The sequence below is a fragment of the Notamacropus eugenii genome, chromosome 2 (genome assembly GCF_028372415.1).
Source record: "Notamacropus eugenii isolate mMacEug1 chromosome 2, mMacEug1.pri_v2, whole genome shotgun sequence".
In the NCBI taxonomy this organism is placed as follows: domain Eukaryota; kingdom Metazoa; phylum Chordata; class Mammalia; order Diprotodontia; family Macropodidae; genus Notamacropus; species Notamacropus eugenii.
The window spans coordinates 322,903,419-322,928,064 of NC_092873.1; the positions used below are offsets into that span (position 1 = coordinate 322,903,419).

Here is a 24,646-nt window from a genome sequence, read left to right on the forward strand (position 1 = left end):
CATATGATATACTCTCTTAAGTTGAAATTTGTTTTGCTTTGATTAGTCCCCTCCGATACTATCCTTCCTCTTAAACTCCTCCCCTCACCCCTGTCACCACTTGTAATGTATTTCTTCATCATCACACTCTTTTGTGCTTGTTTTAGATAAGAATGAGGTCAATATGGTGCCCTCTCTCCTCACCTATTCCTCCATGTTCCTTTTCTCTTCCCAATTTTTCCTCCACCTCTCTTACTTGATTTTCAAAATCCTTTTTGAGTTCTTCCATGACCTGAGATGATTGCATATTCTTTTTTGGACATTTTGAATGTGGAAGCCTTGACTTTTGTCTTCCTCTGATGGTATGCTTTGTTCTTCGTCATCCAGAAGGATGGAAGAAAATACCTGTTCACCTAGAAAGTAACCTTCTATAATCTTATTTTTTCTCCATTTTTGGGCATTTTCCCAGCCAGTTACTTGACTTTTGAGTCCTTTGTCAAGTAGAGGGTATACTCTAGGGACCTGTAAGTTCTCAGTTCCTCCAAGGTGGCACAGTCAAAGGAGATGAGTTTACTCCTCTCCTGGCCTGCACTCTAGTCTGGGAGCAACCACAGGCATTCTTTTCTGCCCAGGATCTGTGAGTAGGATTCCCTCTCCAGAGCCTCCACCAGCTCCTCCACGCCAGTGCTTCTCCTCATCCCAAGACCACCACTCAGGACTGAGAGGAAGATCAGCTACTCTATTCTTTCAGGATCTTTAGGCCAAAAGCTCCAAAAGTAGAAGCTGCTGCTGCAGTGGCTGCTGCCGTCCTGGGACCAGGGTTGGGGCCAGACTGTGTTCCCTTCTTACCCAGGTGAAAGAGCTTTCCCACTGACCTTTGAAGCTGTCTTTGGTGTTTTTGGGTTGAGAAATCTGGATAGCAGCTGCTATGCTTGATTCCATGCCCTGGAGACTGCGCCAGTCCTGTCTGTGCCGTGCAGTGCTTGGTGAAAAAGACGTTTTCTGTTGGCCTTCCAGGGTGTCTTGGGCTGGAAGTCTTCACTCTGTTGTTTTGTGACTTCTGCTGCTCTAGAATTTGTTTCGAGTTATTTTTTACAGGTATTTCATGGATTTTGGGAGTAGGGCTAGAACAGGTGCTTCCTTCTATTCCACTATCTTCTGTAGATTCTTCTGTTTACTAATATATCTCTAGCCTTAGTTCTTTATTTGAGACTTTATTCCAGCCAACTCCTGGATTTTTGGATTGAGGTGGTTAGACCCTTTTTGGGCCTGACCTTAGATTCCTGGGTTCTTACCATTGGCTTACACTTCCCTTTTTGTGTCTGTTCTTAGAATGTTAACAGGCTTCAGCATCTTTAGGCAAAGCTTTGTAGCTATCTCTCTTTGATCTGGGAACTGGATGATTTTCCATATTTCTCTTGGTGCATCCTTGAGCAGGGCAGTAGGTTCTTTCTGTTCCCTCAATTGCTCTCCAGATCAGGGTACTAGTTAGTTTTCCATTTCCCCCTGGAATTTTACCAGGCAAGGTGCTGTGTGATCTTTCTTTACCTGGTCATGGTGCTGGTTTGGACTTCCCTGTTGGAGTTACTTCGTTGGGTTTCTAGTCAGATTATGACTTGTTCTCATTTCTCTGGCAGGACTCTTCTTCCAGGGTCTACAGTTACTGACTGTGTTTTTGTACAGTTCTGGGCTACATAAAAATGCTTACTGATATTTCTTTTTGTATTTCTTGATCACTGTTCATTTTGGTGCTCTTTCTAGAATATTGCTTGAATAAAAGTGGGAGAACTGGGCTTCTATGTGATCTATCAGGACCCATGTATTACAAAAATGAATCTTCCTGACTCCAGGCCTGGCACTGTACCCACCGTGCCACCTACCTGCCCCATAAGAGCCATATACCTGCATTAACTCTGCAAAACCATAAATATTATATATTCTTTAAAAATCTCTTTTCATGCTTATTCTACTCTCTAGCCCAGGAGTTTCGTAGGTACTTCCTTAACTACTAACTTGTTAAAAGATTCCCCTCTTTCCTAATATTTTATTAAACAGCATAGGATTAGCTTTCTATAGATAGAAACTAGCTCCTGAAAGAACTTAATTCTTTCTAAGGGGTCATGGTCATTTTTCAGTTAAAAATATAAGTACACTGACAACGTATAATATAGCATTTTAATGTTTTAAAATAATGTTTTTCTCCCCAATTAACTTGTAAGCATAATTTTTAACATTCATTTTTTAAAAATTTGATTTCCTCATTCTTTACCTTCTTCTCTCCCCATACCTTTCCCTGAGACAGTAAGCAGTCTGATATAGCTTATACATGTGCTGCAATCATGTAAGACATATTTCTAAATTAGTCACTTTATGGGAGAAAACTCAAGTCAAAGGAAGGAAGAAAGAGAAAAATGTTGTGCTTTGCTCTCCATTCAGACTTCATTGGTTCTTTCTTGGGAAATGGATGGCATTTTTAATCATAAGTCTATTGCGATTGTCTTGGATCATTGTATTGCTGAGAATAGTGAAATAATTTAATTGTTCATCATAAAGTATTGCTGTTATTGGTTACAGTGTTCTCCTAGTTCTATTCACTTCACTCTGCATCAGTTCATGTAAGTCCAGATTTTTCTGAAATTATCCTGCTCATCATTTTTTACAGTACAATCATATTCCATCATCATATACCACAACTTCTTCAGCCATTCCCCAGCTAATGGATATCCTCTCAATTGCTAATTCTTTGCTACCACGGAAAGAGCTCCTACAAATATTTTTGAATAAATAGATCCTTTTCCCTTTAAAAAAAATCTTTTTGGCATATAGACCTAGTGGTAGTATTGCTGGATCAAAAGGTATGCAATTTTGTCAGAGTTTCAAGTTACTCTCCAGAATTATTGGAGCAGTTCGCTAACAGTACGTTAGTGTCTTAATTTTCTCATATCCTCTCCAGCAGGTATCATTTTCTTTTTCTTCATATTAATCAATCTGATAGGTGTGAGATGGTGCCTCAGAGTTGTTTTAATTTCTATTTCTCTAATCAGTGGTGATTTAGAGTATTTTTTTCATATGGCTATTGATAGCTTTTATTTCTTCCTTTGAAAACTGCCTGTTTATATCCTTTGTATTCTTAGAAATTTGACTCAATTATCTACATATTTGAGAAATGAGACCTTTATCAGAGATACTTGTTATAAAATTTTTTCCTCAACTTTCTACTTTCCTTCTACTCTTGGTTGCATTGGTTTTGTCTGTGCAAACCCTTTTTAATTTAATATAATTGAAAGTATGCACTTTAAACCTCTTAATGCTCTCTACTTCCTGCAGGGTCCTAAATTCTTCTCTTATCCATAGACCTATTCCATACTCCCCTAATTTGTTTACGGCTTTACCCTTTATGTCTAAATCATGTACAGATTTTGATCTTATCTTGACATACAGTATGAAATGTTGGTCTGTAACTAGTTTTTGCCATATTGTTTCCCATTTTTCTCTGCAGTTTTTGTCAGATGTTGAGTTCTTAACCTAAAAACTTGGATCTTTGATTTTATCAAATTCTAAGTTTTTATTTATTTCTATTTGTTTATTATTTTTATTACTTTATTATTTTTATATTATTTACTATTTTTATTACTTTCAATTTTATTGATCTTTCCTTTGATTTTTTAGGATTTCCAATTTGGTATTTAATTAGATTTTAAAAATTTGTTCTTTTTCTAGTTTTTATTTTAGTTTCATGCTCAATTCCTTGAACTTTTTTTTTTTTATTGATGTACACATTTGGAGATATACCTTTACCCCTAAGTATTGCTTTGGCTGCATCCTATAAATTTTGGTATGTTGTCTTGTTGTTGTCATTGGCTTTAATGAAATTATTGATTGTTTCCTATAGTTTGTTCTTTGAGCCATTCATTCTTTAGAATTAGATTATTTAATTTTCAATTTTTAATCTGTTTTTCCACTGCCCTTTATTAGATGTAATTTTTATTGCATTATGATCTGAAAAGGATGCATTTAATATTTCTGCTTTTATGCATTTGGTTGTAATTAGTGTCCTAATTCATGGTAATTTTTTGTGTAGGTACCATGTTCCTTTCTATTCTCATTCCATTTTCTCCAGAGGTCTGTTGTATCTAACTTTTCTAATATTCTGTTTACCTCTTTAAATTCTTTCTTATTTTGTGGTTAGAGTTATCTAGTTCTGAGAAGGGAAAGTTGAGTCTCTCCTTCCCCCTCTCCCCGGTAGAGTTTTTCTGTCTGTTTCCTCCTATAACTCATTTAAATTTTCTTATAAAAATTTGGATGTTATATCATTTTTTTTTGGTATCACCCTATCATAGTCAACTCACACTTGTACCCACTGTCTTTGTATACTTATTCTAATTATTCTAATAATAGTAATAAAGTTATTAAGAATTACAAGTATCATCTTCTCATGTAAGAATATAAACAGTTTAATAACTTTGTTGAATCTTTTATGTTTTCTCTTCCTTTTAAACCTTTTTATGCTTCTCTTGAGTCTTGTATTCGAAGATCAGATTTTCTGTTCAGCTCTGGTCCTTTTTTCTCAGGAATGCTTGAAAGACCTCTATTTCATTAAATATCCATTTTTTTTTCCACCTAAAAGATTGTACTCAGTTTTGCTGGGTAAGTGATTCTTGGTTGTAATCCTAGCTCTTTTGCCTTCCAGAATATCATATTCAAAGAAAAGACAGGAAAAAAAATCAGACATGTTCAAGTGTACAGATGTACACTTGATGTATACAAGTACTTCCACTGGCCATGTCTGATAATACATACGGGCTATATATGGGAAATCAGTAGACACCAGTGTACTTCACTGGCATCCATACAAAGGTCTAGAGCAAAATCCCCAACATGTTGGTTGGATCCTCTGTGACAGCTGAATGAGAGGATGTGCACGAGAGCCCCAAGGATGTCAATCAGCATGGATAGGTTGTGATATGCTTCATTGCAAGGAGTACTCACATCAGTGATATCTCAGAAGTGTAGAAGCATATGCTGTCTAACATTCCATGATCTGCTAATTTTTTATGATATATTTTTAAATTTAGGGCATTGATCCCATGAGAATTTATTTTGATATGAGTATGAGAGATTGATCCAATTTAATTTTTCACCTTAGTGTTAACCTAATTTCTCCTGTATGCTTGCTAAATAAAAAATTCTTTCCCTAGTGTTTTATGATCTTGTATTTGGGGCAGCTAGGTGGTGCAATGGATAGAACACGAGTCAGGAGGACCTGAGTTCAAATCTCACCTCAAGACACTTGACACTCACTAGCTGTGTGACCTTGGGCAAGTCACTTAACCCCAATGGCCTAATCCTGGGTCATCTCCAGTCATCCTGATGAATATCTGGTCACTGGATTCAGATGGCCCTGGAGGAGAAGTGAGGCTGGTGACCTGCACAGCCATCCCTCACTCAAAACAAAGTCAAGTGCAAGTCATGTCATTATTTCTCTGATGACATGGTCTTCTTTGGGCAACAAAGGACGAACACACACATATCTAATTATCAGCACTTTGGATTAAATTGGTCTTTGTATTGATCTTACTTCTATTCCCTTTAAATGTTGTTTTCCTTGTATTTTATAGTCATTGTGTATATTGTTTTCTTGGTTTTACTTATTTTGTTCTGCATACAAATTCTAACAGGTGTGGGATATATAAAGAAAAAGAAACAACTACTTGCCCTGGAAGAGTTTATGTATTCTTTTGAATATACCATTATATTCAGATATAATGATTTGTTTAACTGTTGCCTAATTGAAATGTAGTACTTTTTGTGGTTGCAAAAAATTAGAAGCTAGTGGAATTTCTTGTACAGATGAAATCATAGGCCTGGGTCTCATCCCTCCACCCCTTTCCCACCCCCAAAAAATGTTCATTAAAAAAAATTTTGTTCTTTCCCATTGAACTCTGGTTGTATAATAAATAGCACCCACTTTTTATAGATTTGTACTGTTTAATTTTTGGACCTGAAAAACATACTTGAATTGTTATTTAACTAAGATTTTTCCTAACTGTCTTTAGTTATTTCCCTAGCATCCTGTGGTTTCTTCTGTTTCTCCAGTAGGAATAACTCTGATTCTAGGCAAGTTATTTAATCTCTTTGCCAGTTTCTTCATCTTTAAAGTCAAGAATATTTTGAAGTTTCTTCACTAAGCTGACTTGAATCTTTTTTCTGAGACTTAGTTTAGTGCTCAATTCTCTTTGTGAGTTCTTTGACCTTTTAATTTTTTTTACTCTCTTTAAAATTTTGTTGCCTGGTTAACTCCTCTTTCAGGTTGTCTATATAACTCTTGCTGGACATATATTATTTTGCTAAGTTCACATAATAAGTATTTGTTAAATATCCACAATGTGCCAAAGACTATACTAAGGAATTGGGGATACAAAGACATCTATGTAAATAGATATATCCCTCCCTTCAAAGAACAACATGGAGAAATATATAAGAACATAAGGACTCATGTACTATAAGTGGTGAGTGAGCTGAGTTGAAGGAATCTGAGGGTTCTATGAAGAAGAATTTAGGAAGTAGTACATTACAGTCCAGCTTGTGTAAAGGGATGGATATGGGAGATGGAGTTTTTTGTATTAGTAACAGAGAAGCAAAAAGGACAGTTTGGCTGGACTGTGGAATCAGAGAAGGCAAATATTATGTAATAAGACTAGAAAGGCATGTCAGGACCAGGTTGTGAAGACTTTAAATGCCACACAGAGTAATTTATATTTGGTCCTAGAAGCAATAGGAAACTAGTATAGGTTCTTGAGCAGGGGAGTGACATGATTAAATAGATACTTCATAAAGGAATATAACTTGAGTTATATTCAGGGAATATAGACTGAGGGAAATCATTTAAGTTTCAGTAGTTCAAATGAGAGGTTATAGGGGTGGTAACCATGTGAGGATAGAGGAGACCCTGTGTCAGAGTGTTGACCTGAAAACTTGGTTAAAGAGAAGGCAACAGGCTAAATGCATACATTTTATGATTTAATTAATTAATTGATCAGTTCCCTATTAAAGACAATGGTAACATAATGCATTATGGAGCCAGAAATGTTCTGGCTACCGATACATAGAATTGGGCAGCCTTAAATATGTTTTAGGACAAAGAAGTGTTCTGTGTCCTTCAGATTTATGATCTCCATAAGTGACTAACTGGACCATTAGTAAAGGAATTTCTTAATTGCATAGGTTGTAAATACAATAAGATAACAGAGTTTGACAAAGTTTCACATAGAAATTACGACCCAAGATGTCTGTGTTTTCTTTACCATTAACATGCCATAACATAGTATATGTCTACAAATATTAAGATATGGAAAACGTCCCGTTATTCAAGATAGTGTCTTAGGTTAAAGGTCTCTTAAGGAATGTTAAGTCAGCCCTGGCAGGCTTTTGTTGACATAGGAAGAGGCATTCTCTGAGTTTGCTTCAGAGAGAACAAAGAGATTTTTCCAAAATTTTATATTAAACATTATCACAGAGATATTGTGGAAGTAGAAATTCCAATATTTGGCAACTGATTTGATTGAATAAGAGAGAAGAGATTGGTAAGGCAGACTAAAGTGTTGAAGATGACTTCAGATTTGAGAACCTGGATGCCTAGAAAGGTGATGGTGCCCTGCATTTTTAGAAGAGGAGTATGTTTTGGGGGACAGATAACAAATAGTAATTGCAATGTTATCTTAAAGTCTATTCTGTTTTCACTTGCATAGGAAAAGACTACTTGAGTGCATGAAAGAAAAAAAACATTTGCTGTTACTAGATCAAAACTTATTCAGGTCCTGGTTCTGCTTGATACCTCTGAGTAGCTTGATTGACTACTTGGCTAATTCAGTGGAATACTTGACTAATTTTCCTACCAGCATATTGGATTGTCTTCAAGGAACTTACTATCGGCTTCAAGAAATCATCATTTCTGACAGAAATCATGAGGTTTGTAATTTGGATTGGCTTAATATTGCCTTAGCAAATGCCATATACATTTAGAATTTTGAGATGTAGGGGACCTTAGAGGTATTCTGGTCCATCCTCCTCATTTTTTAGATAAGGAAACCAAGGCCGAGAGTTATTAAATTGACCTCCTCAAGGTTACACAGGTAGTAATTTAGGGTCAGTTCCTGGTTCAGCCATTTACTACGTTGTACTCTTGAAATAAACACAATTTTGTTACTTGAAAGTCTAAAAAAAAAAAAAGGTATTTGTTGTGGATATTTATGTAATTCACAACTGCTTATTTTCAGTTAAAGAGCATTGAGAAAATAACCAAAATTTAAATGTTCTTCTCTAGGAGATGTAAGATTAGAAATTCAGAGTTCTTTTTAAGCTTATATAAACAAAGATCCTCAATATTTTTCTTGATAGTTGATGATTTTTCAGTTTTATTTCCATAAAGCAGTTAATCTAAGCATATTTTTGTCATGTTTTTCTTAATTTTTTTCACCACTATCACAGGTTTTAGAGAACCTCTTCAAAAAGCTCTTGAGCCTCCTGAATGAAAATGAGGGCAAGTAAGTAAAGAAGCAATCAATATTGACTAATAGTAGTAATAACAGTGACTAACATTTATGTAGTGTTTTATGGTTTGCAAAGCATTTTATATATGTTAATTCATTTGATGCTCACAACAACCTTTGGAGGTAGGTACTATTATCCCCATTTTACAGAGAAGAAAATAGAGAATTAGACATAGGGAGGTTAAGTGACTTGTCCTGGGTCTTCTAGTTACTAAGTTTCAGAGGAAAGATTTGAATTCATCTTGACTTTTAAGTTCTTCACTCTAATGCACCACTTAAAAATTTGTTCTTTCTCTTTTACTCCCATGATTCCAAATGATTCTGGGTGGGGTTAAGATCCTTATGTTTATGTGGGGAACGCTGCTATTTTTTCTTCTTGTTAGTGTTTTTGTTTTTCTTCATTTTCTTCACTGTCTTTATTTATTTATGTTATTCTTTTTCAAAAATGTCCTCTGCAGTTTTCATTTTGATTTTTTGAAATATAGCTGTGAAAAGAAAGGCTTTAAAAAAAAAAAAGCCCATTTTGTTTTAAATGGAACTACTTAACTATGCCTTTAATCCAAATCACCCTGGCATTTATTGAATTACCAGTGAATCACCAGAGCCCCATTCCAGGCTTCTGTGGCTCATAGTTTAGGGTTTGATGGTTTAGATTGAGTGTAAATAGCAGTTGTTTTCTTTTCTGGTGAGAAAATCTGAGTGTCTTCCCCTTCCAGATTGATATCTTTGTGATGGTAAGTTAAGCCATCTTTTGTCTCAGTTCTTACCTAGCCCTTAGTCATTGAATGAGCCTGGCCTCAGACAAACTGAGACTTGGGAAAGACCTTAATTTAGAAAAGTCAGGGTCACTCACTGCATCCTGGGCCCTTGCCACCAGTTTCTCAACCTTTGTTTTACCACTGGGCTTTGATGATTCTGGAGGAGAGAGGGAGGCTAATGACTTTGTGTAGCTCTGCCTCACCTAGATCCTGTTCATGTGCAAGTCTAGCCACTGTCTTTGGTCCTTTTGAGAATGAAGGATGAACAACAACTATGACCCGCATTCCTAGAGGGAGCTTTCTTACTCAGAGCTCCCCATACTGATTAAAGTACAGGTCTGGCAAAAAGAAAAGATGGAAATAATGACTATGAAGAAAAAAAGGAGGCATAAGAATATTTAAATGAACTGATACAAAATGAAGTAGAAGCAGGAACAAAATATACATGGTGATATAACAATGTAAATGGAAAAATAACAGCAAAAAATAGAAACTGAATGCTATGTAATTATAACGATCAAGCTTGTTCCTCCATGAGACTGTGCACCCTTCCTTTCATTGGAGAGGTAGGGGCTTATGGATATGGAACACTTCATATCCTGCCATACTTATGATTAGTATGTTGTTAAATTTGCAGAACTATTTTATCTCCTCTTTTAAAATTCTTTGTTAAGGTTGTAGCTCTGGTTGTGGAAAGGAAGATACATTGGGAGATTAAGGGGATGTTAAAACATAGCAGTAAAACTTTTTTTTTTTTTGATGAAAGGTGGTAAGTTGTTCATGCAAGTACATTTTAAATGAAATATATTACTATTATTGGTAGCTCAGATTTCTATAACACTTTACATATAATCATTTTCTCTTTATAAGAGCTCTGTGAAGCACGTGCTCTTATCTTGTTTTGTAGATGAAGAAATAGAGACTAAGTCGATGAGTAACTTTCTCAGTCACATAGTTATTAATAGCAAGTTGTATCAGGTGAGATTTGAATCCAGGTCTTGCTACTTCCCCAGTTCTATAGTCTGTCTATTAAACCACCTTTACATTTTCTCTTCCTAAAGCAATGCTTCAAATTCTGACTCAGCCAACTTTTGAATTCTCTTGCCTGAATTATTGAGGTGATCTGTAATGGTAATGTGTCCATTGAGGAACTTTAATTTTCATGACTTTGCCTTCTTTCACTTTGGCTACTTTCTGTCTCTCTATTTTCTTATTCATTTTCTCATATTAAGGTAGAGGATAAAGTCTTATATTTCTGCCTCTTCCTTTTTCTTCCGAACTAAAAGTCTAGCAGCCCAGCTCAGAAACATTTAAATCTTCTATTTAGAAATTAAATCTTTTATCTGCCAAAGAAAAATAAAAGGATTTGCTGTTATTAGCTTAGCTAGATCTTTATAGGCTGATGAATCATTTTTCCAGATATTGAAGAATGGTGGCAAAATAAACTGATATTCAGACCCAATAAGTTATCTTTTTTCATATAAAGAAATCAGAGTCCTGAGAACTAATGTTCCATTATTCCCTTTCTCATGTTTCCTTAACCATTTTAATCCCTTTTAACTCCTGTTTTGATAGGATTCAAGTAGACATGTTACAATCCTACTTTACTCTCTGCTTAAAATTCCATGAAACCGTCTGCAAAAAAACAGAAATGTTAAAATTTTATGGATTGCCTGTCTTATCTGCAGAGATTATTTCTGTCATGATCAGACTTACATTTTTGGGGGTAAGTGAAATATTCCTGTAACATATATTCAATGTAAGTAGAGATATATCATTTCTTATTTTCTGTCTCTGTCAAAAAACGTTTGATAAGAATTGTCACAACACTTGTCTGCTCTCTCATAAGATGATTATGAGGAAAGGTAGGCCTTAAAGTACCATTAAGTGTGAATCTTGTTTTGTGGAATTGCTAAATTATAAGTACATTCTTGGCCTTTGTTCGAGGATATGTTAGGATAGTTTTCTTCTCACATGTCTTATACCTTGTAACATAAAGCAGTTTCTTTTCTCATTTATAAGCTTATCTTTTACAATATCTGAATAGCTAGTGGACATTGTATCTAGAGAATGTCCATCCATTTAATACAGAATATTTTTTTATCCAACCTCTTCATTTAATATGTGAGGAAACTGAGGCCAGAAAGGTTAGTTGATTTGACTGAGGTCTTGAAGGACATTGTTGCAAAGTCATAAATTGTTGTCTTGGCAGCATGGCAGTAGTTTGATCCTGTTACTGTTTGTGGGCAGCCAGGTGGTATAGTAGATAGAGCACTGGGCCTGGAGTCAGGAAGTTTTTTTTGTTGTTGTTTAGTTGGTTTGTTATGTCTGACAGTCATTTCAGTCCTGTCAATCCTTTTTGACACATACCTGACCTGGAGTCTGGAAGACCTGAGTTCAAATATGGCCTCACATACTTAATAGCTGGGTAAGCATGAGCAAGCCACTTCACCTTGTTTGCCTCAGTTTCCTCATCTGTAAAATTAGCTGGAAAAGGAAATGGCAAACCACTTCAGCATCTTTGCAAAGAGAACCCCAAATGGCGTCACCAGAGTTGGGCTGGACTAAAAAGACTGAACAATAACTTATTATTTGTAAATCCTTAATAATTTAATTTAAATAATATTAGTACATTGCTGGTAGTTTTATTTAACATACCAATTAATTTTTTATCCTATGAATTTTTCTAAATAGAATTTTCTTTCTTTTATATTTAAAATTTTGGAAATAAAGGAGAAATAAAGAAATAATAAATTAAAGAAATTAAATGAAAAATATGCTCTGGTGACATTTTCATCTTGGAACAGGATAAACATGGCAGAAAAGTGTTATATAGTTGTTTGCAAATAAAATGTGTACTAGGCATTTTTCACCATTTTGAGTCTTATCAGCATGAGCAAATAATTTCATATTTTTTCAGAAAAAAAGAGCCAACAGAATTATATTGTAAAGGCCATATCAAAGAAAAGACCTAAGGAAACTTTCTTATTAAAAAAATTCAAGGAATATAGGGCTCAATCCAAAACCTAAAGGCTACTAGCCCCAGGCAAGGGGTGAATCTTAATTATCTCAAGGACAGAATCTAGATCATTGGGCCTGTGAGTAAAAAGAAAAAACCAGAGTCTGCTTTTAGAAAGGGAAAAAAAAAGGAATTATAGCGATTTTCTTCCCGGGAAATGAGAGAAGGACTGAGAGGTGAGATTGTGTCCTTATTTTTACCTGATACAACACAATGGTAGAAGAGGCCTGGTCCTAGGTTTCCTGTCCAGTGGCCACTCGTGAATTCAGCAAGTATAATTAGCAAAGTTTCTTGAATTGAGGAAAAATAGGCATATCCTTTTCTAAGCCTAGCCATGAATTATTTTTCCCTCTTGTTCTGGCAGATGCACTTTATTCCCTTTCATCTTAACATTGTTTTCTCAAGGTTAATTGTAGTCCTGAAGGCTTAATTAGGGGGAAGTGGTTCTAAGAAACCTCCTCTTCTCTTGGCTGGGAGTTTTGTTTCTATAATATGAAAGTTCACCTCTCTGGGATGGAGCCATCACTATACTCCTTTCCTTTATATGCCTGCCTTTCTTTACTCTCAGTCTCTTTCCGTTTTCTCCTTCTATTCCAGAGGACTTAATAATGTACTTTTCAAATTTAGCTATATTAATGTGAATGTGTTTACATATAGATATGTGGCTATAAATTCAGCTTTGAGTACTCATTGAGCACCTCTTGAATACTTTACACTGTATTAGGTGGCATAAGGGATATGAAAGATGTATCTTTGATAACAATTAATTTTTATTTCCCTTGCAATATTAGGATCCCAAAGATAAGCTTAACAATGAAAATGGAAACATCATTTCTGTGAAAGAGCTGTTTCAAGAAACTCTGACTACCACCAAAAACTGGTTCCAGAGTGTTTTAAAAGAAGGCCTGCTTAAGCAATATGATCCATCTCTCTCTTACAATGATGAGCCTATGGTAAGTATTTCTGAAGGAGGGGGAGTCAGTGAGAGTTTCTTAAGGGGAAAAGTAACATCATCAAAACCATATTTGTGGCAAAGGTCTAGGCAGGGGTCTAGAAGTAGAGAGAGACCAGAGGTGGGGGAACCGGTTTTAGAAGGTTGCTGGGAAATAAGTCTTTGTGAGGTGATAAAAAATTCATAGAGAAAGAGATAAAACATTTACAATCCTTTTTTGTTCTTTGTATATTGGTATGTTGAATTTATCAATAAATTCATAATGAAAATACTTTAAAAATATTAAGGATAACAGCAACAAAGAATCTATAGAACTTGGTTTCTGAAATAAGGAGACAGAGAAGAATAAAAAATGAAAATGATAGTGACAAAAATTGAGAATCATAGGGAATTTTGTGGTGTTAAGTTACATTCATGTGGAAATATGTATCTAGTAGTTGTTGATGTGAAATTCTGCATCGGAACAGGAGATGGGACTGGAGAGAGAGAGATTAGGAAATTATCTACTTTGGATGGATTAATGAAATCACAGGAGATCTCCAAGGAAGAGAGTAAAAAGAGAGAGGAGCAGAGGGTTAAGTATATTGAGCTTTAGAGGACAGTCATTATGAGTATGAGTATGTGTGTTCGTCCTTCGTTGCCAAAGAAGACCATGTCATCAGAGAAATAATGACATGACTTGCACTTGACTTTGTTTTGAGTGAGCAAGGGCTGTGCAGGTCATCAGCCTTGCTTCTTCTCCTGAGCCATCTGAATCCAGTGATCAGATATTCAACAGATTGACTGGAGATGACCCAGGATGAGGCAGTTGGGGTTAAGTGACTTGCCCAAGGTCACACAGCTAGTGAGTGTCAAGTGTCTGAGGTGAGATTTGAACTCAGGTCCTCCTGACTCCTACACTGGTGCACTGTCCACTGCACCACCTAGCTGCCCATGAGTATGAGTCATTAGGTGAAGGGAGAAACAGAATACTGCCCAGTTCATTGTCATCTGATTAGGAGAAGAGGGCTTTTCAAGAAAGTGGATTGGTCAAGAGTTCCAGAGGCTATAGAGAAGTAAAATAAAATAAGGAATGAGAAAAAGGTCAATGTATTTGGTTATTGAGTGGCCTTCCAAGAGTATAATTATAGTAGAGTCATGGGAGCTGGAAACCAAGCTGATGGATGAAGGTGTGAATGGGTGGTGCAGAAGTACAGGTGGGTTTCAGCAGTCTGTTTTCAGAAGTCTGTTGATAAAATGAAGGAAAGTGAATATAGGAGAGTATTTAAGGGTATAGTTGAGATAGGGGAGGACATATTAAGAGCTTTTTCTAGATAAAAAGCTACAATATACATGTACAATATCTGTTTACACTTCTTGGTCCACATTTACATATATTAATCTTCATTTATCTTCTCAGCCTGTGAAGTAGTCAAGGTAATGATTGTATCCCCTTTTTAAAGATAAGGAAACAGTCTCAAAAATATAGAACTATAGCACTTTGGTCTCCTGATTTCTAGTCAGTTTCCATTTTTGCTACATTGTTACCTTTCCAGGTGAGGGAAGGATATGCATGTGTACTTCTCATTTGTTCTTCCCACCCTTCCACTATCTAACCTTACTTGAGCCTCAGTTTCTTCTATTGTAAAATGGTACTAGGTGACTCAAATGTCCCTTCTAGCTTTAGATCTGTGATCATTATTCAGTACTATGTTGTTGTGCAAAAGCATTAAAAGCCCCTTTCCTGCTCTCTTTTCCTCTAGTTTTATTTTACGTTTGCCATTGCATGCATAATACATTTGTATATGTTTTGTAGGCTTGGAGTGAGTTTGTAAAAGTCCGCTTTCCTAATGAGGATCTTTCTGAGGAATGGAAGAAGTCATTACTTAGTGAAATGGAAGGAAGAATAAAACAGGTATTATGTATTTCCTGGGATTTTTTTTGTGGGATAAAGTGAAACGTTTGAAATAACTGAATCTCTTTGTTGATACAGCCCTATGGCAGGGTTGTTGTTTGTCCTTTGTTCTTGTAACATTGTAGCTAGCTAAGACCAATCCGAAATAGGAAGGAACAACATATTGGAATTTTCCCCTATACAACAAATTAAGCTTCTGTTACAGGATCATTTTCAGGTAATCATCTCTTCCTTGAAAACTTTTCCTCAAAATAATCTCTCTACTGTCATGTACACTGCCTTTCTTTTGAGTCATTTAGGTTTGCAACTTTGTTTATCCTTGGCTCATCACTCTCATTCTCCTCCCCACATTTATTAAGTTGCTGAATGTTACATTTCTATCCCCATAACATCTCTCATACCCTCCCCCTTTTTCTCCACTCATATAGTCATCATCTTAGTTGAGGCATTCATTATCTCTGGGAAAGACTGTTGCAGTAGATTCCTAGTAGATCTCTCTCTCACACTTCTCTTTGCTCACCAATAATCCTTCAAATAGCTGCCAGACAATTCTTCTGAAGGTACAAATTTAACCATGTTGCTTCCTTAATCAGTGCCTACTACAACTTCCCTAGTACTTTTAGGATTATTGAACTCCTTTGTTTGGCATTTAAAGCCCTTTATAACTAGTTCTAATATACTTTCCAGCGTTATTGTATATGATTCTGTTCCATTCACACTGTAGCATAGCCAGACTGGCCTTGATCTCCATCTCTTTTCTCTGTGCCTTTGTACTGGCTGTCTGCCTTCACTGGAATGCATTCTTCTCACCTTGGTCTCTTAGAATCTCTGGCTGACTTTGAGGTTCAGGTGAAGCAGCGCCTCTTTTGTATGAAGACCTTCTTGATTCTCTCACAGCTGCTGGTGCTTTGCCCTCAGAAATCACTTTGTAAATATTTTCTCTCCATCTTGCTTATGACTAGTCTTCTACATGTCATGTCACTCTTCTAAACTGACCAAGCTCCTTCCTGGCAAGAACTGTTTCCACTTTCATTATTGTATACTTAATAAATGCTTGTTGACTAATGACATATTACACATTAGGCATATTACATATTAATGACATTACACACCAGGCACATTCTAAGATGTCTGTAAATAAATACTTTATTTGTATTTCCATTCTTGTTTCCAGTTTTTCCTGAGGTGTACAGTTTTCTGGCTCTTTTATGCATACATGTTGTTGGAAACTGCCTGTGGATAATAGATATCAAAAAATGAGACAAGTTGGAAAAAAATAAACCATTCTTCAGTTTGTATTGTGGTTTTGTAATTTGAGAATTTTTTTTTAATTAAATGTCACATGAAAGACCTGTATGCTAGAGTGATTCTTGAGAGAATAGACATATTCTCTGACCTGGGGGGAAGCCTTTTCTTTGGTGGCTGCCCACGGGAGGGTATTTGATCCAATATTCCCTTTGTTGTTATACTGACTTCTGTGAAAATTGCTGAGAATGCTCTTAAAACTCTCAGAAGTTCATTAATGAGTTAGTGTAATGTATAGTATTATATTTCTAAAATGATAAAAATGAAATTGAAGGGAAAGGAAAAAAAATATTGCCAGAGAGAAATATTTAAAATACATGTTGTACTTAGGATTTTAAAAAACTCACTGTGTTTGGGGATTTTTCCCTTATAAGAAAAAACACAAAAATAGTTGAAACTCTTAATTGTGATAGCCTGAGTATGCTATTGGAAGAATATTTCTTGTTGTATATAAAAATCCATATGACATGTTCTCATATCATAACAGTCTTGGGTAATTATTTACTCCCTTGTATTCACTTTCCGCTTCCAGTCAAACTAGAATACTTTCTGTACTAGGAACAGCCCCATCCCTTTTTACTTCCATGACTTTCTTTGTATTTTGTTTCCTGTATGGAGAATTTCATCTCTTTCATGATATTCCCCTTTTGAATCACCGCTTATCTTATAAGATGTAACTCAGGTGTCCTTACTCTTAAAAAGTCTTTCCTTGATCTTTGTGCCCTCCACCTCCCCTGCCACCCTCCACTCCCATTCCCCCCTTCCCCCCCCCCCCCCACTGCTGTGATAACTTCAACCATCTTTAACATTTGGGTTTGTTTACTTTCTACTTTATTATTGTGTAATATATATGGTATATGTGTCTGATTCCCCCCCTACTGCAAGCTACATGAGGATAGGGACAACTTTGAATCTCTCCCAGCACTTAGTACAGTCCTTTGCTCTTTGGAGATTCTTAATAAATGTTTAGTGAATTCAAGTGTATGAGTACATTAGAACATAAGCCGCATAACAGTCTTATCGAATTCTCTGGAATTCTTTCTCTGATAGTGAAAATAAGCAAAGGTTCTTCTGTGTAAAGTCAGACTCAAAAACTTGGGACATTTCTGAATAGTCTTTAATTCCAGTGTTCTGGAGTTGGTGATTGGGAACATGGGGGTGGGGAGTGGGTATGAACAGTTCAAATATTGGAAAAATACAAAATAAGAAGAACTATAGTATCAACACTGAGAAAGGAAATATTATGGACTTATTTCAGATGACTAAGACATCAGTATGTTTTTTTTCTGGGGCATGTTGTTAATTTGTTGCTCTTGATAGTTCAGAAGAATTTCTTTCATTAGTAATAAGCACTTTTATAGATGTTAATATTTTACTGATTTCTTTTAACATTTTCCCATTGATTCTTCCTGGCCCTTTCTCCTTATCATAGAACACTCTCTCATAACAGAAGTACAGTTAAGCAAAACGAATTCACACATTCATCATGCCTGCTTTCTTTTATATTTCTAATCTAGTATCTGTCTAAGAGTTTGGAGACAACACCTTATGTCAGGGACACGTTCTTGAGAATTACTGTAGAGGATCTGTTCATTTTTGAAAAAGTTAATAATCTGTATAAGTAAATTTGCTTGCTTTTTTGGGTTATGATGGAGGGAAGGGGATATTTATTAAGTATATTTGAAAAATTAGTGCAAATTATTGATACTCAGCAAAAAAGGAACTTAGGGGGAAATTTTGGTTATAAAATGAGAAAATATTGACACTAGAATAAGTGAGGTTCATTTTATTTTCATACTATAAAATATTGAAACATGCTATATTTAGGTGTGCATTAAATCTCATTTTATGTTCCTCCAGGAGAAACCAGTTCACCAAATCATCTTATACTGCCGCTGTTATGACCACCTTAAAAAAGTCGACAGCTGTATTGCTAAAAGCTTTGAGACCTGTGCTATTGAAGCTGTGAGCCCAGTCTGCCAGGTAGCCAACCACACCTCTACTAGGAAAATATTTAGGGATCATGGCTGTGTTCTGGAATGAAAATATTGACTCATTTTCACCAGAATGGGTTATTGATCTACTGATGATTTCTCTTTGGTCTAATAGTGTTTCTGTTACATTACCATGTCTTCCTCAAATACATTTCATCTCTTTACTTTTTGTTATCAGCCTCTGCTAAATTATCTCTATTGGTACGAGTCTCATTAAAGATTATGCCTGAAATACAAATTCACTTCTTACTTCTTCAAATATGGAGTGACTTAGAAGTCCATCTATGAAAAGCTTAAAGGTTCTGATTTTTCTAAGTGATAGACGTAGAGAACACGATATTTTTTTAGTTGAATTTCCTTTTATTTGTCTTAGTCATTTAAGGAAATAATGGTCTGCAAATCTGACTTTTTTCCTTAATGGAATGGAAAAATTATTAATCATTAAAAATTTATAATTTTATAAATCATTAAAAAAAGCAAAATGCTTATTGTTTTATTTAAAAAATTTTTATTTTCAGTTCTGAATTCTCTTCCTTCTGTCCTTCCCCTATTCATTGAGAAGGCAAGAATTATGATACCTATTATATATATGAAGTTATGCAAAACACATTTCCTTGTTAGCCTTAGCCATGTTGCAGAAAAAAATGCAAGAAAAATCAAATGAAAGAAAATAAGCTCCAATCTAGACTCAGAGTTCACCAGTTCTCCCTCAGGAGGTAGATGGCATTTTTTATCATGAGTCCTTTCGAATTATCACAGATCATTGTACTGATCAGAGTAGTTGAGTCTTTTATAGTTAATTGTCATTGCATCATTGCTGTTACTGTATACAATGTTCTCCTAATTCTGTTCACTTCACTTTGCATCAGCTCATATAAGTCTTCCCAGGTCTCTTTTATTGTTTCATGAAATGATTGCTACAATCAAAGGAATTGCTATGAAAATTTAATTACTGAGAAAACTCTGAAAATCAACATAGTATGGTCTGTTTAATTTGTTCCGTTTTCTCTTTCAACTAGGGCATCTCATGAAGGCTGTCTTCTCATGAGGGCTGTCTTCTAAAGACTGGCCTATGGCTAATTTGTTTTTTATTTCATAGATTTTTATTATATCTTTTGTTGTTTCATGAAATTTCATCACATTTTCTTCCCCCTCTTCTAATCATCATATTATTACAAAATTTACATTATTCCATGCCAAAATTTACAAAAATTTTGTAAAAGCAGGAAAACAATTCAGCAAAACCCATGACTACCTAGACTGTTTCTGAGAATACATGCAGTATTCCATACTAATAGTTCACCACTAATCCAAATAAGAGAGGGAGGTGTGTTTTCTTCCCTATCTTCACTAGTTTTCTTCAGAGCAAAACTTAGTCAGGTTTTTATGTTTTGTTGTTCTTTCCATGTCATTGTGCATGTGATTTTCCTAATTCTGCTTGCTTTGCATCAGTTGATTATGTCTTTCTATGTTTCTCTTAATCCTTATTTTCTGTTTCTTATAGCACAGGAGTATTCAGTTATATTAGTATATTACAGTTTATGTAGCAATCCCCTATCAGATGAACATTTACTTTGTTTCCAGTTCTTTCTTAATACAAAAGTGTTGCTATGACTACTTTTTGTAATGGGGGCTTTTCTTTCTGTCTTTAACCTCCTTCTTTTTTGTACATAGTAATGGAATTTTGGGGAATTTATTAAAATCTTAACTTTTTTAAAAAAGAAATTAATTCCAAATTGCTGTTCATAATAGTTGACCAATTTACAACTCTACAAAAATATATATATTATTATGTTTGTCCCCATATCTTTTCTCTCATAGAAGTCTCTTTGACTTTTTAAACATCAGAATGCAAATTTTTTTTTATAGTAAGAGTAATTTTCCAAAATTTTGAAGACAATAAGAAAACTGACTTGAAGTGTAAAGTGGAACAGGTGATAGAAATTTTGGAAAAAGTTAGTATTAATTTTTAAAGTACTTTTACAGATTTAAAGTCACATAGCATATAATAGCTTGTTCTTTAAGATGATCCTGTTTAATAAATAGGAATATCTAAAGTAAACCTCTAAATATTTGACAGAAAATTGCATGTGTTTGTTTTTTCCATTCTTTTGACCTATTTTTTCACTGGGAGGCAGAAAACGAAGGTAGAAGTACTGGAGATGATTATTTCTCCAAAATGGTGTTTTTTTCCCCTCAAGCCTTCATATCTCTAGTAATAACAGGAAGGGAGGGAGAGAGGCAGCATGCACGAATAGGTGAGTTAAAGCAAACAAACCAACCTTACTTTCCTTATGGATTATTGACCATGTTAAACAGATTTTCTTTTAGACTCCTGAATTGCTTTAAGTTAATGACCTTGTTGGGGTATTTCTAAGATCCATTTTGTTTTGCCTTCTCTGTTTTATTTCTTTTATAGTCTCAGACCAGCATCCTTGCTCTGTTATCTCCTCACAATCTCAGGAAATTTGGAACTCTTGTTTCTGCTGTCATTACTAAGTCCTGGCCAGAAAAGGATGGGAAGAAAGTGGATGATTTGGATGAGGTTTTGCAGCACCTATTCACCTGGCCAGATATCGTACATATCTTCAACTTATATGGTATGTTCTGATGTATGCTTTGTTAGCTTAACATTCTCTTGAGTGTGAGGAGAAAAAAATCCTGGTCTGATGCATCAACATGGTGATTTTTTTGCTGATAAAGGAAGGGATTAATCCTAAGCAAAACAGTCTTTTAACTAAGGATGAACAAAAATATTTATAGCTTTTTTTGTGGTGGCAGGAAACTGAGGAGGTACCTTTTGATGGGAGAATTGTTGAACAAGCTGTGGTATATTAATATGATAGAACATTGTTGTGCTGTAAGAAATGAGGGGGAGTTTTTTCAGATAAGCCTGGCAAGAAGTGAGGAGGGAAAGCATTTCTGCAAAGGAGATAGCCACTGAAAAGACCTGGATTCAGGAGATGGGAGTGTTATGTTTGAAGAACAGCAAGGAGGCCAGTGTCTTTTGATTGTAATGTGGAAGGGAGTGAAGTATAAGAGTTCTGGAAAGGTTGGAAGAGGTCAGGTTGTTAAGGGAAATCGGGAAAGGGTTCTGATAGGATTTTAGTTGGGTCTTGAAAGAAGCCAGAAAATCCAGGAGATAAGAGATGAGAAAGGAAAGTATTCCATTAATGGAGGACAGCCAGTGAAGATGCCCAGAGTTTGGGGATGTGCAGAGAACAAAAAAGAGGTCAGTGTCATGCAATTGGGAATTGGGGGTGAGTGGGGGAGGAGTGAGATATAAGAAAACTGAAAAGATAGATGGGACCTAGTTTGTGAAGGGGTTTAGATGTCATACAGAGGACGGGGTTGACCTAGTCAGATTCATTCTTTAGGAAAATTAATTTGACAGCTGAGTAAAGGATGGACTGGAGTGGGAAAAGATGAGTCAGGGAGACCATCCAACAGTCTATTACAATAGTCAAGGCATAAGGTCATGAGGACCTGTATCAGAATGGTGGCAGTAGTTAGAGAGAAGGGGCCATATGTAAGAAATGTTGCTCAGGTAGAAACTATGGGATTTGGCAGCAGATTGGAAGTGAGAAGTCAAGAATGATATTTAGGTTGTAAGTCTTCGTGACTGTGAGAATGGTGGTGTTCTCTATAGTAACTGGACAGTTAGAAAGAGAGAAAGGTTTTGGTGGAAGAGTAATAAGTTCAGTTTTGGACATATTGAATTTAAGATGTCTAGGAGACATCCACTTTGAGATCCATTAGGCAGTTGGAGATGTGAGACGGAAGGACAGGAGTTAGGTTAGAGCTGGATAAATTGATCTGAGAATCATCTTAGACGATTCTCAACTAAACTATGGAAGCTGATGAGATTAGCAAGTAAAATAGTATGGCAGCAAAGAGAAGCAAGCCCTATGCAGAACCTTAGGTTTTTTGTTTTTATTAGTTTTCTAGTAAAACTTGACTAGGGGGACCTTAGCTTTCCTCTCTCAGAGCTAGATAAATCTAACCATAAAATAAATGAGAAAGAAATAAAGGAGGTGAATCTTAGAAAATCTTAGAAAATTTAGAGCTTAGAAATCTTAGAAAAATTAGAATCTTGGAAAATCTTAGAAAAGTTAAATATAGATCTCTGGAGAAAATTGAATAGGAATAGAAAGGACTGTATCTTTTTCTTAGCTGTATGTGGTACCCTCATGAAAATTATTCCTGTATTAAGGCATAAAAACTTCATAACCAAATACATAAAAGTAGAAATATTAAATGGCACCCTTTTCATATCAGAATACAGTTAAATTTATATTCAATTAAGGACCATGGAAGCATAGATTAAAAATTAATTGGAAATTAAATAATCCTGAAGAATGAATCAAAGAACAAATCATAGAAACAATCAATAATTTCATTAAAAAGAATGACAACAAGACAACATACAAAAACTTGTGGGGTAAAGCCAAAGCAATACTTAGGAGAAAATTTACGTCTCTAAATACATACATCAATAAAAGAGAGAAAGAGCAGATCAATGAATTGGGCATTCAACTAAAAAAAAACTTAGAAAAAGAATAAAATAAAACTCCTCAATTAAATACCAAAGCAAATTCTGAAAATCAAAGGAAAGATTAATAAATTGAAAGTTTAAAAACACAATTGAACTAATAAAACTAGGGGCTGACTTTATGAAAAAAATTCCAATAAAATATAAAGTCATCGGTTAACTTGATTTTATAAAAAGAAAGAAGAAAACCAAATTAATAGTATCAAAAATGAAAAGGGTGAATGCACCACCAATGAAGATAAAATTAAAGTGATTATTAGGAGTTATTTTGCCCAGTTATATGCCAGTAAAACTGACAATCCAAGTGAAATGGATAAGAATATTTACAGAAATATAAATTGTCCGGATTAACTGAAGAGGAAATAGAATACTTAAATTAATTAAATACTTAAATAAAATCTTAGAAAAAGAAATTGAATGATGGATTTACAAGCTAATTCTAGAAAACTTTTAAGAAACAATCCCAGTACTATAGAAACTATTTGAAAAAATAGAGTTCTACCAAATTCTGTTTATGACACAAATATAGTTTTGATACCTAAACTAGGGAGAACAGAAACAGAAAACTGTAGACCGGTTTCTTTAATGAATGTCAATTTAAAATTTTTAAACAAAACACTAGCAAAGAGATGATTACAGCAGTAAATCAACAACTCATACTCTATGACCAGGTACGATTTATACCAGGAATTCAGGACTACTTCAATATTAGGAAAACTAGCAGCATAATTGACTGCCTCAGTAACAAAACCAGCAGAAATCATGATTATCTCAATAAATGGAGAAAAATGTTTGACAAAATACAATACCTATTTCCATTAAAAATGCTAGAAGGTATAGGAATAAAGTGAGCCTTTTTGAAAATGATAAGTAGTATCTGTCTAAAACCAAGAGTGAACATTATCTGTAATTGAAATAAATTTAAAGCCTTCCCAGTAAGATCCGGGTTGAAGCAAAGATGTCCATAATCATCACCACTATTATTCAGTATTGTGCCAGAAATTCTAACCAAAGCAATTAGATAAGAAAAAGAAAGTGAAGGAATAAAAATGGGCAATGAGGAAACAAAATGTCAATCTTTGCAGACTATATGAAGGCATACTTATAGAAACCTAGGGAATCTACTAAAAAACCAGTTAAACAACAGCTTCAGCATAGTGGCAGGATTTAAAATAAACCCAAGTAAATGACCAGCATATCTATATATTACTACTGAAACCCAGCAGAAACAGATAGGGAAATTTTATTTGAAACAACTCTAGATAATATAAAATATTCGGTAGTCTACCTACCTACCAAGACAAAACCCAGGGACTTTATGAACATAATCATAAAACACTTTTCACACAAATGAAAACAGATCTAAATAGTTGGAGAAATATTAATTGCTTGTGGGTAGTATAATTAAAATGATAATTCTGCCTAAATTAATTTACTTATTCAGTGCCATGTCAATTAAACTACCAAAAAATTATTTTGTAGAGCTAAAAAAAAAAATAACAAAATTCATTTGGAAGAATAAAAGGTCAAGAATATTAAGGGAGTCAGTGAAAAAAAAATGTGAAGGAAGCCAGCCTAGGAGTTCCAGATTTTAAGCTATATTACAGAATCCTAATCACCAAAATAATCTGGTACTGGCTAAGA

General features: G+C 34.9%; 1 protein-coding gene across 4 annotated transcripts in view; it reads left to right on the top strand.

Annotated features, from left to right (window-relative positions):
- Window positions 1-24,646, top strand: part of RNF213 (ring finger protein 213) — a 162,195-nt gene that overhangs the window by 50,588 nt on the left and 86,961 nt on the right. For all 4 annotated transcript variants that reach the window (XM_072645241.1, XM_072645243.1, XM_072645244.1 and 1 more), the window contains 7 exons: window positions 7,728-7,947; window positions 8,467-8,522; window positions 10,862-11,012; window positions 13,097-13,258; window positions 15,053-15,151; window positions 18,317-18,439; window positions 20,870-21,050. In XM_072645241.1, the coding sequence (XP_072501342.1) occupies window positions 7,728-7,947; window positions 8,467-8,522; window positions 10,862-11,012; window positions 13,097-13,258; window positions 15,053-15,151; window positions 18,317-18,439; window positions 20,870-21,050 (992 nt within the window). The remainder of the gene's footprint in view (window positions 1-7,727; window positions 7,948-8,466; window positions 8,523-10,861; window positions 11,013-13,096; window positions 13,259-15,052; window positions 15,152-18,316; window positions 18,440-20,869; window positions 21,051-24,646) is intronic.